The sequence below is a fragment of the Phyllobates terribilis genome, unplaced genomic scaffold (genome assembly GCF_046119375.1).
Source record: "Phyllobates terribilis strain yellow unplaced genomic scaffold, ASM4611937v1 Scaffold_1__5_contigs__length_1240528914, whole genome shotgun sequence".
NCBI classification, from domain to species: domain Eukaryota; kingdom Metazoa; phylum Chordata; class Amphibia; order Anura; family Dendrobatidae; genus Phyllobates; species Phyllobates terribilis.
The window spans coordinates 627,027,238-627,043,214 of record NW_027362761.1 but is presented as its reverse complement, the minus strand read 5'-3'; the positions used below and the strand labels follow the sequence as shown (position 1 = coordinate 627,043,214).

General features: G+C 49.7%; 2 protein-coding genes across 2 annotated transcripts in view; one reads left to right on the top strand and one right to left on the bottom strand.

The window, feature by feature from the left end:
- LOC141273189 (C-type lectin domain family 2 member B-like) overlaps positions 1-15,977 on the top strand; it is a 134,114-nt gene that overhangs the window by 13,434 nt on the left and 104,703 nt on the right. The window lies entirely within an intron of this gene.
- The window catches only part of LOC141273188 (uncharacterized), a 238,896-nt gene that overhangs the window by 211,714 nt on the left and 11,205 nt on the right, over positions 1-15,977 (bottom strand). The window contains exon 3 of the mRNA XM_073684693.1: positions 2,114-2,203. Coding sequence (XP_073540794.1) covers positions 2,114-2,203 — 90 coding nt within the window. The remainder of the gene's footprint in view (positions 1-2,113; positions 2,204-15,977) is intronic.

Below are 15,977 nucleotides of genomic sequence, written 5' to 3'. Positions count from 1 at the left end.
GTGGTTTTGATGTTTAAATGTCCGACTACGCCACCCGTGGATTGCGGTCAGAGTGAACCGCCGCTACAGGGCAGACCGCTAAGGCTGGTGTTGTGGGTGCAGCAGAGCGTAGCATAACTCCCCACGGGAGGAGTATAGCCTCAGGGCAGTGTATGCGGAGGATGGGGGTGATGGTGCAGGGCAGCAGCAGTAACGACACGGAGTCAGTGATGCAGTTCAGGGCCTTTACTCACAGTTCTTATTATCCAGACCACGTCTGCAGGTAACGGCTGCCCACGTCGTACTGTGCTCACCAGGTGAGGGGCTCAGACAACTCCCAGATAACTTTGGAGCGCTTCACAGGACCCCCTTTGTGTGTCCTTTGTCTGGCCTTTCTTACCAACACTTCTGTCCGGCTGCCTCGGGCCTCCTCTTGGTAAACTTGGCGCCAGTTTCCCTGACCCTATGTGGTGCCTTCCTAGCGGGTGGAGCAAGGGGCTGCGCCACATAAAATGTCAGAGCCTCCGGTTTCTAGCTGAGGGTCGTTTCCTGCCTCCACTAGTTTGGGGACCGGTCTCCCCCTTTGGCCTGACCCCTCCACGCAGGTGGATTCGGGCGTGCGGTGGCGACTCGCCCGTCCGCACCCCTGGGATCCCTTCATTCCTCGTTCCTGGAGCCTTCTCCGCTCCTCTTCCTTCCTTCTCCCTCTTGCAGGCCTGGGCCTCTGTTACTAGGCCCGCCTCCGGAGCAGAGCTCATGCAGAGCCCCTGCTCCCTGCCACTTCTGCTCAGACTTCTCTGCACTGAACTAAGATGGTGCCCACCTTTTATACTCCCTTCTCAATGCACCCAGGAACTGCTTCCTCCCTGCTCCTGCACTGCAGGGTTCCCCTTCCTCAGTGTTCCCTCCCCCCACTCCAGCCAGGGACAGGGACTGTCGTGCCCATCTCAGGGGCATATTGGTCGCCCTGCCCCACGGCAATGTGGTGTAATGCATGCAGGTGTCGGGTCCTGATCCACACTCCATCCTTATCTGAGAGTGAGATATCACACCTCTGGGTGAGGTGCAATACGTCTGTAGCAACCGAGCCCTCGGTGCTACAGTTCCATTTATCTTCAGCCTAGGTGACGTATTGTGATACAGGGCCGTGATTTTGACTATAAAAGGGTCCCCTAGACCCCTACCCCAAGCTTTTTAAGAGAATTATATATGGCGTGCCAGGAGACTCTATGGAATGCTTTCTCAGCATCCAACGAGAGTATCTACTTACAAATTTTTAACTGCATCTAGCCCAGGAAATACTTTGTGCCTAGTAGCAGTGTCTGCTAGTCAGCGGATTATCCCAGCTGTTAAGCAAGCTACACCACCTGTAGTTTGGACACTTAATTTTTTCAAAGGAAATGCTTCGGGACCACGGGATACTTAGTGAAGAGCATCAGGAGGCACCCCAAGGCATAGGGGCTGGGACTGGCACTAGGATGCCTTGCGGTGGACAGCCGAGCTCGATCCTTATAAAAGCTTTTTAACTGCAGCAGCTTTAGTGGACGCTACTGGAGCTGGAATTACGCGGCTGCTGGCATGAGACTTGCCCTCCAATAGATCCTTGTAAATGGATTTAAAGTGTATTCATTCAAATTAGAGGGACAATTTAAATTAAAAAGCTTAGAGCTGCCTCCACCACAGGGGGGCTCTCTCGACCCACCAGCGGACAGGCATCAGTATTGGGAGAGGGGGGCTGGCCGTCAGGGTTCACCGCGGCTCTGGCACAAACCCGGCGACACGGAGGTGGCACGGGCAGGAGCGGACTGGCCGTCTCGGCTTCTCACTTTTTGGATTTTAGAAGGGCATGACATGCCTATATCTGTGTCTCCCCCTCCTTTTACTCCTCCACCTCTTTTCTTTTCGCATGACTATATGTACTTGTCACTTTTCCATGTGTTAGTTGTGTCTTCTGAGCAGTTTGTCAGCTTTTGGACACCTTTGAAGGTGTTTTCTATGTGTTTCTATGTGTTTTTGTTTGCCTGCCATTGGTTTTAACGGTGTTCGAAGGTGTTCGACGAACCAAACCGAACTCGAACACTACGGGGGTGGCTCAACACTAATGTTAACTGTAATAAATTCTACTAATACTCACATTGTACAGAAAGTCCAATGACAACAGCCGAAAGAGAGCAGGAAAGGAGGATGAGAGTGATTGTCACATACTGAGGGAGAGTCAGGAAATCTGAAAATAAAGCACCAGATGGGATTATTCCATTTCCTACAACTATTATAGTGCAATGTACAGGAAAGAATATACATAGTATATACAGACTACAACAGTGTATAGGTATATTGTGGCATGCAGAAGTAGTGCTGTTGCTTTAAAAGCATCCAGCAACTACAAGAGTTAACACAATCAAAGGAGACAGGTAGTGTTGTGCTTCATAAGCATCCAGCAACTAGAGGTATTAACACAGTCACAGGAGACAGGGAGTGGTTTGCAGAACCCCAGGGGGATTGTGGGGAAGCTGTTTACTATTCTGGCTGCAGCTGAAGGAAGAAATGGTGCGTGTGATCTGTATCTCACAGAACTGCAGGAAAGAGAACAGGATTCAGGTCCAGGGTGAAGCTGAGCACAGGTCAGATACCCTGCACTTTTAGGTAAGGAAGTCTATCATCAGGCAGGAAGATAAGGATTGGAATAAATTGTGTCACAGGGATCATCTCCCTCATCAAACCCTCCCCCCTTCCATCTCACTGCAGAATAAAGAATGCTGTGTACTACTGTGCCTTTGTGAAGGAAAAGCCTGTTGTGGGTGCATAGAAGTGTGCTGCTAAAGAGATCTGATCTGTGCTGTACTGTGCTGCTAAGAAATACTGTTTATTAATGTGCCATTGTAAGAAGAAACTACTACTGTTATTGAAGCCTGTTGCTCAAAGAGTTTAAGGTTTTCGACTGGCCGTGCTGTTGCATTAAACTGTACTGTTCATGAAGACTCTTATCAAATGTGTCTGGTCAGCAAGTGAATCCATCTACGTGTCTGTGCCTGAGAGTCAATACCACTGTATGACAGAGAGCTGTAGTGTATGGTCGACCTGAGTAATTGTTCCCCCAGGATTCCAAAGAATTCATTAAACCTGTCTCACCCCTATCTAAACCTAGCAGTGAGCATGTAACAATATATCATATACAGACTGCAGAAGTGTACAGGTATATTATTCTGCCACCGATGCACGTGGATGAGATGTGACTGCGGGATGTGAACACGGATCTCTGTATAAGCAATGTGTCACGAAAGGTGTACAAAAGACTAGGTGCAACACAAAGGGAAGGGGGAAAAGAGGGCCAAGACTCTATGGGAAGGGGGTAGTGGAGACCTCCTAAATTGACCTTATATCAGCCTGTCTCCCCTAATGTCCCTATATTGGTTCCGCAACAATCGCCGCACAGGAACCTCACCCTGTCTTTCCATGGCGTTTGGCCCTGGTAAAGGAAGGGAGGGGATGAGCGCTAGTTGATCCCCACTGACAACTAAAGACAAGGGGGAACAAACAAGGGAAGATAGCTCAGTTTTAGTCAACTTCAGAGAGATGAACACCCGTCCTCTTAGCTTCAGAGAGGAAGAAGTAATGCACTTGCTCCAAGACGTCACATGGGTTCATGTGAGTATCGCCAGCACCTTCCTCTAGCAAACAGCAGGTATTTATGCACCCAGGCCAGGGTGTTTATTAGCAAGAGGAAGGTAGCCGCTGGGTCCTAGAGAGACAACTTCTAAGAAGGTGTCTGTAATGCCAAACGAAGAGATCTCCTGCAACTGCAGGGCGACTGTCTGTCACTTCTGACACACCTGTGACACAATGGCAGATTGAGTTACTCACTAACCTGTGCTTCTATTCTTATGAACTGCACGTGATAGTCCAGAAGGATGATGCAGTTATGAATTTCAACAGGTTTTATTCACAGTACCTTGATGAGATGAGGTGAGATGAGATATCAGGAAAGGTGAAGGGATAAAGATCAGGTAGAAGTTAGAACTGCAAGTTATTAGAAGCACGAGGTTACAGGTAACGAGAGAATCCTTTCTCAGTCCTGTAGCATGTGTTGTCCAAGATGGCACTGACAAGAAGAAGGAAGTGATGAAAATATAGGTGGAGTTGCAGACAGGAAGGTATTATGGGTAAAAGCATGACCACATATTATAACAACGGCCAGTATATGGCGGGAAAGTACAACAAATACAATAGATGATACTGTTCTGCCTTCCTCCACGTATGATGCTGTGGGAGATTTAGCATACAGCTTAACCCTCATTCATATTCAATTAAAAAGACTGTAGCGTTCTGTAATCTTGATTTAATGGTGATGGTATGAACTTGATAGTGGTAAAAACTATAACACAATACAGAATGATGACAGTCAGTACTGGGTACATTAAAGAATCTAGCACTAACATAGTGATAATACAGGTTACAGTAAACAGGAGTAACTGGGGTAAAGATCACAGCCATAGGCTCTATTCTACACAGAATGCATCAACCTGCATACCGTGCAAGAGGCATTAACTAAATGGTGTATCTCAGAGCACAATACCGGAATCATCTGACAAGGGGAAAGTTGTAGAGAGTGTAGAGCCAGACACACGTCTTATCTGTTTCCCTGAAAGCCAGGGAAAACCTATTACAGGAACTCTTTCACCCTTAGGAAGGAGGGGGGCGGTCCCTCTGCAAACATTATTCTTAAAGGGGACAGACTCTCGTGACTATAAGAGTATTACTAAATGATGTGCAGCTTCTAAACAACATAAACAGACAACTGGTGACCTCTACAGGTCGCAACTAGAATAACTCTATGAACATTCTGTTGTGGATTCGGGTGGTGGAACCTCAGTGCTGCAGTGCAAGGAGGGACCAGAGGGGCGTGACTAAGTACCTACTCAGCCTAACCAAGGTCGCAGAAGGCTGGAACAGACTGGTACAGTAGATGATCACGGCAGGCAGGCTGACGGGTGCTCTGGGTAGGCAAGCTGGCGGGCACAATAGGTAACAGGCAGATACTTCCAGGTAAGCAGGCAAGCGGGCACAGCAGGTAACAGGCAGGTGCTTCCAGGTAAGCAGGCTGGCGGGCACGGCAGGTAACAAGCAGGTGCTTCCAGGCGAGCAGGTGGGCAGAGCGCGGCAGGTAACAAGCAGGTGCTTCCAGGTAAGCAGGCGGACAGAGCTCAACAGGTAATAAGCAGGTGCTTTCAGGTAAACAGGTGTGCAGAGCCCATAGACAGACTGGCGGACTGGACTGAAGGACAGACTGTCGGGCTGGAAAGTAGTCAGACTGGCGGACTGGACTGAAGATCAGACTGGCGGACAGGACTGACTTGCAGAGGACCTGAGGGCTGAAGCAAAGTAAGTATCACAGAGCAACAACCGTGCACGGGCACCTCCATATTGGAGGAGGTGCCTTTTATTGAGAAAGTCCTCCGGCCTTTAAGAGGGAGGGAGCGCGCCCTAAGCACAGAGCCAGGGAAGCTGCGTGTACCAGCAGCCGCAGGAGGGAGGTCGAAAGATGCCAGAGCAGGACCGCGGCGTGTGCCAGGCAGAGACGCCAATGCTACAGTACCCCCCCTTTACGCCCCCTCTTTTTTAGGCCAGCAAGAAATTCTTTAAGAAGAAGAGGGGCATGGATGTTCTCCCTGGGTTCCCAAGACCTCTCCTCCGGGCCAAACCCTTTCCAATCCACCAGAAAAAAGGTTTTTCCTCTTACCCTTTTGGTGGCCAGAGTGTTCTCTACCTCATAGACGTCCTCAGCGGAGACTGGGGCTAGAGTGGTACCTGGATCGTCAGAAAAAGAATTAAGAACAACTGGTTTGAGGAGAGATACGTGGAAGGAGTTGGGAATCAGTAAGGTGGCCAGGAGTTTTAGTTTGTAAGCCACGGGATTGATTTGCCTTGAGAACCTCAAATGGGCAGATGAACCACGGACCCAACTTATGCTATGGTATTTTGAGCCGAACATGTTTGAAGGAGAGCCAGACCCTGTCTCCCGGACGGAACTGAAGAAGATCCAGACGTCTCTTATCGGCATAATTCTTCATCCGCTCAGAGGACAGAAGAAGTGCGGATCTAGTGTCTTCCCAAATAGTAGAAAATTCACTAACCAGAGACTCCGCGGCAGGATTGTCCACAGAAGCGGAGAGGGGAAACGGAATCCGGGGATGTTGACCGTAGACCACAAAGAACGGCTCAACCCAATCATTATGGTGAGCATTGACGAAATGCCGGAGAAAGCTGGAAAGGACCTGGTTGATACGTTCCACTTGACCTTTAGACTGAGGATGATAAGCAGAGGAGAAATCCAGGGTGACATCCAGCATCTTACACATAGCTCTCCAGAAGCGCGAAGTGAACTGGACCCCGCGATCAGACACAATGTGGAGGGGTAGGCCGTGAAGTCGAAAGATGTGATGGATGAAGTCCTTAGCCAGCACAGATGCGGACGGGAGACCAGGCAGAGGGATGAAGTGGGCCATTTTAGAAAAGCGGTCAGCGACCACCCAAATGACAGTACAACCGGCAGAACCAGGGAGATCCGTAATAAAGGTCATAGCAATGTGTTGCCACGGAGCGGAAGGTACGGGTAGAAGCAGGAGACGGCCGGCGGGAAGATGCCTGGGAACTTTGTTATGGGCACAGGAGGAACAAGCAGTGACGTAATCCGCAACATCCTTGCGTAGAGAAGGCCACCAGTAATGCTGGGCGACGAGCAGGAAGGTATTGGAGGAGGTGCCTTTTATAAAGAAGGTCCTCCGACCATTGGCCGGGGACTTTTTAGGACGGCGTGCGCGGCCCCTTTAAGAGGGAGGGAGCGTGCACGCCTTAAGCACAGAGTCAGGGAAGCTGCGTGTACCAGCAGCCGCAGAAGGGAGGCCGGAAGACGCCTGGCAGGGGGGCAGAGACGCCGATGCTACACATTCCCTTAGCTGCTCATGAGTAGACAGAACACTCCCCGCTTGGCATCAACGGATGCCTCCATTTGACTGTTTCGGGGAAAGCAGCAATACGAGTTCAGTTACTGGCCTGAGGAACAGTTTGTTTTCTCCAAGCTTACCCACTCTAACCTCCACTTTGTGTGCTTTCCCATCCTTCCTGGGAAAGGGTTTGGTGACTAGGCCGAGTGGCCACTCGTTTCGATGCGTTTGACTGTCTTTCACGAGTACAACATTGCCGGGTTTGATGTTAGGATGGTCTTTCTGCCACTTCGTCCTGGTTTGTAGAGTGGAGAGATACTGTTTTCTCCATCTGTCCCAAAAGGCTTTAGACATGCTTTGTACTTGCCTCCATTGTCTTCTGTAGAGGTCTTTGTCATTGAACTCTCCAAGTTGAGCACTTGGGACACAGGTTTTCTGTGTGAGCAATACTGCAGGAGTCTCCGGAATCTCTGGAAAGTGCTGTCAGAGGCCTGGCATTTATGATAGCTGGGACCTCAGCCAAAAACGTAAACAAACTCTCATGTGTGAGTCTGGTGTTCGCTTGCAAGAAGATAAAGTCTAGTATTTTGCGTGCTATCCCCATCATCCTTTCCCAGGCACCTCCCATGTGCGAAGAATGTGATAGGCTGAAAGTCCAAGTGCATCCTTGCTCACCTAAGTAACTTTCTACATTAGCAAGACTAGATTGGAAGGGATTTGGAGTTCTCTGGCTGCTCCGACGAAGTTCGTGCCTCTGTCAGAATATGCTTCACAGGGCCTCTGATAGCGATGAAGCGTCGAAATGCATTTATGAAGCTCGATGTGTCCATAGATTTGATTACTTCAATATGGACAGCTCTGATGGACAGACATGTGATTAGAACTGCCCAACACTTTGCTTCAGCATGAACTTTCCTAATGCGTCGTGTAGCCACGGACCAAGGGCCGAACATGTCTAGTCCGAATTTGGTGAAGGGGGGTCCAGTACTAAGTCTGTCGGGTGGAAGATTGGCCATCTTCTGCTTTTGAAACATGCCACGGAGTTTGCGGCACGTAACATAGTTAAAGATGAGTTTGCTAACTCTTCTCTTCGCTCCAATTATCCATAGTCCGGCTGTGCATAGGTTCTCTTCGGTAAACAAACGTTCTTGGTGTCTCACTACGATGTGATGATGTTGAATAAGAAGGGTCGTGACATAATGATGTCCCGGAACTATTACCGGGTGTTTCTCTGAAACTTCTACCTCAGCTTCTTGAAGGCGGCCACCTATTCTCAACAGTCCGTTTTGATCGACTATCGGGTCGAGCTTCTTCAGCGCACTGTCTCTAAGAACAGGTTGTCCCTTGTTGAGGTTGTCTATTTCTTTGTCGTAGACTTCCCTTTGTGCTACACGAAGTATCGTAATCTTGACCTTTTCGAGGTTGGGGGCGGTGAACGCATGTTTGCAGTGATGCTAACCTTTACAAGGTCTCTGACTCGTAGGTATTGCAGACTTGTAGGACTGAGCCACATGAAGTAAGAAAGCGATGGCTCGAACGAGTGACTTCCAGGTTGAAAACCTGCTGAATCGATGAGATTTGAGGCGATGACCTGAAATGATTGTATGTAGGGCAGACACTTGAGGACGAAGCTCTTTGTCGGCATCCGGTTCCACTAGTTCAAATATATCAGGCTTGCTGCTATGGAGCGTTGAATAGTACAAGGAGGAACCACGTAGTGTCCTTAAGATGACTAGGTGCGATAGATCTAGTCGCATAGTCTGCAGGATTGTGGTGAGTAGACACGTAGTGCCACTGATTAGGGCAAGTGGATCCAATTATCCTCAGTACCCGATTGCAAATGTAGATAGCACACTCTGTGTGTAATGACTTTATATAATAGACACCTCTGTGTGTAATGGCTCTATATAATAGAGCCCTCTGTGTGTAATGACTCTATATAATAGATCCCTCTGTGTGTAATGAATCTATATAATAGATCCCTCTGTGTGTAATGACTCTATATAAAAGATCCCTCGGTGTGTAATGACTCTATATAATAGATCACTCTGTGTGTAATGACTCTATATAATAGATCACTCTGTGTGTAATGACTCTATAAAATAGATCACTCTGTGTGTAATGACTCTATATAATAGATCCCTCTGTGTGTAATGACTCTATATAATAGATCACTCTGCGTGTAATGACTCTATATAATAGATCACTCTGTGTGTAATGACTCTATATAATAGATCACTCTGCGTGTAATGACTCTATATAATAGATCCCTCTGTGTGTAATGAATCTATATAATAGATCACTCTGTGTGTAATGACTCTATATAAAAGATCCCTCGGTGTGTAATGACTCTATATAATAGATCACTCTGTGTGTAATGACTCTATATAATAGATCACTCTGTGTGTAATGACTCTATAAAATAGATCACTCTGTGTGTAATGACTCTATATAATAGATCCCTCTGTGTGTAATGACTCTATATAATAGATCACTCTGCGTGTAATGACTCTATATAATAGATCACTCTGTGTGTAATGACTCTATATAATAGATCACTCTGTGTGTAATGACTCTATATAATAGATCACTCTGTGTGTAATGACTCTATATAATAGATCCCTCTGTGTGTAATGACTCTATATAATATATCCCTCTGTGTGTAATGACTCTATATAATAGATCCCGCTGTGTGTAATGACTCTATATAATAGATCCCTCTGTGTGTAATGACTCTATATAATAGATCCCTCTGTGTGCAATGACTCTATATAATAGATCAGCTGCTCTAATTTATGTCAACTATTGTGGCACGTGATGTGACAGGATGTATATATATCACCAGTTCCTTCCTGTAACGTATATATACCTCCGTCCAGCCACCCTCAAACCACAATATCACATAAATACTGGTATACTGCCACCACCGATCGCTTAACAGGTGGATCGGGTACCTGGTAGGTAACGTGAATTAGCGGGTGAGGAACGTGTTTGCTCGACATAGAACAAGAAGAACGAAGCTGGTAAATAATAATGATTTACTCCCGAAAGTGGGCAGTGTTTACAAAAGATATACAAGATATTATAAAAGAGACAATGTACATATATGCATAAAACAGTTATTAAAATAAAAGGGATAAGTAATAGGAAAACCTGCGCCACGAGGTGATGGTCTCAGATTCTGTGGGGGGGACGGCTCCCCGGAAATTAGATGTTATTCTTCCACGCAGCGAGTTGTGCATGCGTCTGACGTCCCAGGCAAGAATGACTTAAAATGGCTGCTCTAGTTTTTAGAAAGGGGCCAAAACATTGGGAGACACCCATGTTATTTACCTCACATGGGGGCTCGGTTTTGTGAACCCACCCAGCTGCATAAGCCATAGAAATCCTTCAGATTTCATATGTTGGTGTGGGGGCGTCCCACATCATCCAAGATGGAGACATCATGTTTGCCGTAACCAATATTCATGAAGATGGATATAAAATATGATATCTCTACGTCGCTCAGAAGCTCAGAACCCATTTCCCAGGCTTCCGGTGGTCTCCCAGCCACGAAAACCACACCATCACAATTGGAAAAAGGTGAACATCTCAAAAATGTGGTCCCTGTGTTTGTGACCGTCATGAACATTATTAAAATCGACATTGAAAGTTTGTACAGGTAGACAATAGGATTTTTGGGAGGGAATTTCCAGTTTACTAGAAAGCTTGCTCTGGGCTGAGGCTTTATGGCGCTTATAAAAATTCCTGGTTTTGGGGGAAGTACTAATGAGTACTATGTAGCTTCTTCCAAATGAGCAGGGGGGTGGAGATTTAAGACATCTCTCATTTTTAAAACTAGGACAAAAATACATTTTGCCTGACACCTCCCCCTTTTTAGACTGCGCTATGGAGGTAGGACCTTCTGGTAATCCTCCAGGCGTATCTCTGGAGGCTCCCCTCGCCGGGACAACCCATCGGCATTGCCATGCTCGCTGCCTTTACGGTGTTGAACGGTAAAGTCATACTGCTGGAAGGTGAGGCTCCAGCGTAACAACCTACCGTTGGCACTGGACATGGTGTGCATCCAACTCAGGGGGTTGTGGTCAGTCATGACAGTGAAGGGGCGCCCGTACAAGTAAGGCTGTAAACGGTTGAGGGTCCATACAATGGCCAGGCACTCCTTCTCTATGGTGGAATAGGCCACTTCCCTCTGCAGCAGTTTCCGACTTAAGTACAACACGGGGTGTTCTTGGTTCCCCAAGTCGACCCGGCTGAGTACAGCACCGAGGCCAAACTCACTGGCGTCAGTCTGTACGAAGAGTAGCCATGTGCCATCGACCGCCTTTAGCACAGGAGATCTGCTCAGGGCAATCTTCAATGCCCGAAAGGCCACCTCGCATTCATCTGTCCATTTGACTGAATGGGGTAGGCTCCTCCTTGTACAAAGCGTCTATAGTACCCTGCGGTGCCCAAGAAGGACTGCACCTGCTTCTTGGTCCTGGGGGTGGGCCAGGACACGATAGCGTCCACCGTCCCAGGCTCTGGCTTTAGAGTACCCCCACCTACCCGGTGCCCCAGGTAGTGGACCTCGTTCATGCCCATCTGGCACTTTCCTGGCTTAATGGTCAAGCCCGCCTGGTGAATGCACCCGAGCACCTGCTGCAGATGCTCGAGGTGATCCTCCCAGGTGGGACTGAAGACGGCAATATCATCCAGGTACGCCACTGCGTACCTCTCCAGTCCCTGGAGCAGGTGGTTGACCATTTGCTGGAACGTGGCAGGGGCATTTTTCATGCCAAAAGGCATGACTGTGGATTCATACAATCTGAAGGGGGTGATAAAGGCGGACTTCTCCTGGGCCCCGGGGCTCAAGGGAATCTGCCAATATCCCCACTCAGATCCATAATGGAGAGATAGCTCGCGCTGGCTAACCGCTCCAGCAGCTCTTCAATGCGTGGCATTGGTTGTGCGTTAGAGGCTGTGATAGCGTTTGGCCCCCTGTAGTCCACACAGAACCGGGTGGTCCGGTCCTTCTTTGGCACCAGGACTACAGGTGAGGCCCACGCGCTTTTGGACCGCTTAATCACCCCCAACTTCAGCATCTCCTCAACCTCCTGGCGGAGATTCGATAGGCTGTCCGCCGGAGTGGGGCATGGTGGCATGACCGCCACCTTAGTCCTGCCAGGCATGTTGGTGAACACTGCTTGGAAGGGTTTCAGCACTGTTTGCAGCTGAGACCTCTGGTCTGCGGATAGCAAGGCACTTATCTCTACATCCTCTAGGGACCCGCTGGCCTTCGCTTGGGCTAGCATGTCCAAGAGGGGGTCGTCCTCCCCATCCTCGGGCAGGCTGCAGACCGGTATTACGCAGGCTCCATGTTCTTGATGAGCCTTCATCATATTAACGTGAAAAGCCTTCCGCCTACCCCGCGCGTGGTCAAGAGTGATCACATAGGTGACCGGGTTGAGCTGTTGGTGAATGACGTATGGGCCTTCCCAGATGCCTGAAGCTTGTCCTTTGGTACGGGAACCAGCACCCACACCTTCTGACCCACCTGGTAGGTCCGCTCTCGGACGTTCTGGTAGTACCAATGCTTCTGGTCAGCCTGGGCTTGCGCCATGTTGTCATGCACCAACTGCGTCAAGGTCTGCATCTTGTCACGGAAGCGCATGACATACTCCACGATGGACACTCCTGGGGAGCTCAGCTCTTCTTCCCAGAATTCCTTTATCAACCCAAGGGGTCCTCGGACACGCCTGCCATACAGGAGCTCAAAGGGGGAGAACCCCATTGTGGCCTGTGGAACCTCTCTGTAAGCAAATAGCAGGTGTGGGAGGTAGCGCTCCCAGTCGCGTCCCTGGGTCTCAACCAGCATTTTTAACATCTGTTTGAGGGTACCATTGAATCGCTCACACAAACCATTGGTTTGGGGATGATACGCGCTCGATACCAGATGCTGCACCTGCATTTTCTTACATAGGGCCTCCTTTAAGCGTGACATGAACTGAGTCCCCTGGTCGGTAACCATCTCCCTGGGAAAGCCTACTCGCGAAAAGATGGCCAAGAGGGCGTCCGCCACCTTATCCACCCTAATTGAGGACAGGACTACTGCCTCCGAAAACCGGGTAGCATAGTCTACCACGGTAAGGATGAAACGTTTTCCAGAGCTGCTGGGTTTGGCCAGTGGTCCCACAATGTCCACAGCAATCCTCTGGAAAGGCTCCTCTATCACTGGCAAAGAGATCAGGGGGGCTTTGGGAGCCAGCCCTGACTTTCCCACTCTTTGACATGTGGTACAGGAGCGACAGTAGTTCACCACATCCGTCCTCATTTTGGGCCAATAAAAGTGGTGAGACAGCCGGGCCTTGGTTTTTCTGACCCCCAAGTGTCCAGCAAGTGGAATTTTATGGGCGATCCGCAACAACTCATCCCTGAATTGGTAGGGGACGACTAGCTGTCTTTCCCTCAGCCACTCCTGTTGGGGTGTACAGGGAACTGTCTCCCGGTACAACCTTCCTTGGTCCTAGAATACCCTCTCCTTTTCAGACTCGGAGATGGGCTTCTCAGCGAGGCTCCTTAACGTCCCTAGGCTAGCATCTGAGTGCAGAGCTGCCTGAAACTCCTGGCTGGAGGAATCCAGAAGTGAGGTTAAGGCCACGTCCTCACTGGGACCCTCTGGGACCGGCTCTGGGTCCATACCTGATTCTGTTATTCCTCTGTCTGAGGAGGGTCCAGAAGGCAGGGCGTTACTTGCGTTCTGGGCACTCTGACTGCGGGTAGCAGCGGCTATACAGGCCGTCTCCCCGGGGAATAACACGTCTCATCAATCTGTGCGGCTATGAGTACTACTTCCCCATCCTCAGGTACAGTGCTACGTATGGGGCAGCTACCAGCAGCCAGGTCACCATCTGTTGTGACACTGGTCGCTGGCACACCACCTGCTTCATGGTCCCTGTGCCTCTCCCCATTACCCTTAGCACTGACACTTGTTCCTGCTAGGGGATCCTCAGCAATATGACCCCGCAGCGTGACATGGCTGAGTTCTCCTGTACCTTCCAATACATCATCATCATCATTATCATCATTATTATTATCAGCAGGTAAAGCATTGACATTCACAGTATCAGTATTAACCTTACCAACCGTATCAGATTGAGGAGGGGGGTCAGGGGCATAATAAGCAAACATCCTCCCCAAATCAGTTCCCAACAAAACATTTGTAGGTAGATTTTCAGATACTCGCATTTCCTTCACCCCACTCCCCACACCCCAATCAATAAAAACCCAGGCCATGGGCAAGGGGCATCGGACGCCCCCAATCCCGGTGACAGTCAGGGTCTTTCCCGGAATAAGCGCTTCAGCGGACACCAGTTCGGGTCGGATGAGGGTTCGTTCGGCCCCAGTATCCTTGAGGCCTACAGTGACAGTGTCCCCCACCCTGACAGACTGCAAGTTTTCACAGGCCCTCCCAACCGGCCCACCCACCAAAAGAACTGATGCATTAGGCCCTGGGGCCTGGGATGGGGGGTTCTTCCTCTGCTTCTCTGGGCAAGTGGCGCTGAGATGACCAGTCTGGTTGCAGAAATAGCACCTGCGGGCATCAGATGCAGGCCGAGCATTGGTAACGGGAAAAAGGCCTCCGGAAGGTCGGCTGGCAGGGGCAGGGATGGTGGTTGATGGCTTTCCCCCTTTCCAGCTGGTGACGACCGGCTTCCGCACCTCCGGTCTCCGGATGGCCTCGTAGATGTCTGCGATCTGCGCTGCTTTATTGGCATCTGGTGGCTCCCGATCCATTACGAACTGCCGTACCTCAGTCGGACACAGATGCAGGAACTGGTCTTTCACCATAAGATCCTTTAGCTGCTCAAAGGTGGTTGCTGACAGTCCTTGGATCCACTGCTTAAAGTTGGTTCAGAGCCCATGCACCACATCGCTGTAACTGTCGTGCGGTCCACGTTGGAGGTTCCGGAACTTTTTACGGTACACCTCAGGAGTCAGTTGGAACCTCTGGATTAGGGCCTGCTTAATGGCATCATAGTTCCCATCGAGGCTCTGAGGAAGAGCCACAAACACATCCAGAGCTTTGCCTCGCAGCCCTGCAGTTAAGTATCTCGCCCACTGGCCCTCAGGCAGCTGGTACTGTCTGCAAGACTTTTCAAAACCCCTCAGAAAGGTGTAGAGGTCGCCATCCTTTTCCATCACAGGAAAATGCTCTGGACGGGGCTTAAACAGGGTCGCATTGTTGGTCTCACCGTTCCGTGAGGTGGATGCTGGGATCCCGAGTTGGGCCATCTGCAGTTCATGGGCCCTCTGGGCTTGGGCCTCTCGCTCGGCTCGCTCGGCCTCTCGCTGGGCTCTCTCGGCCTCTCGCTCGGCTCGCTCGGCTCTCTCGGCTCTCTCGGCCTCTCGCTGGGCTCTCTCGGCCTCCTGGTGCTGCTGAATTACTTTCAGCCATCCTTCATGATCCTCTGCAGGAAGCTGCTGTAGAGCCATCTGCAGATAGGGGTCCACGCTGCCCTGGTCGCTGACGCGGCGTGCATCTACAGGTGGGACCCCTGCAGCAGTACTGTCCATATCTTGGCTGACCCCTGGCCCTGCTGAGGTCTGGAGAAGGGCTTGCTCGATCTCCAGTTGCACCAGTGCAGCAGCCATTTGTTCTTTGTTTTTGCCGAGGGGGTCAATGCCTTTGTTTATACATATTCCAATAAGAGTGTCCTTTCTCTGCTGGCTGTACCAGGACTCCCCAACTACGACCATGATCACCAAAATAAAAATAGAAAAGAAAAAACGAAGAAGGGTAGGGGTAACTGCTACACATACAGTATTGTCTCAGATCTAATAAACACTGCGTTCGATCTTCAAATCTTTTGTGCAGGGTCCAGGTAAGAACCGTGCAAGTTTTTAGTGAGAGGAATGATTGCTCAAACCAGATCACTAATGTCATATGATCCCACCGCTGTCACCAATTGTCAGGAAAACACACTTGGTCAGACCTTGCAGCCCTCTGGCGCCCCCTTATCATGCTGGTCAAACACGGTATTGACTGAGGATAAGCACAGGCGCAGCTGCTCTAAT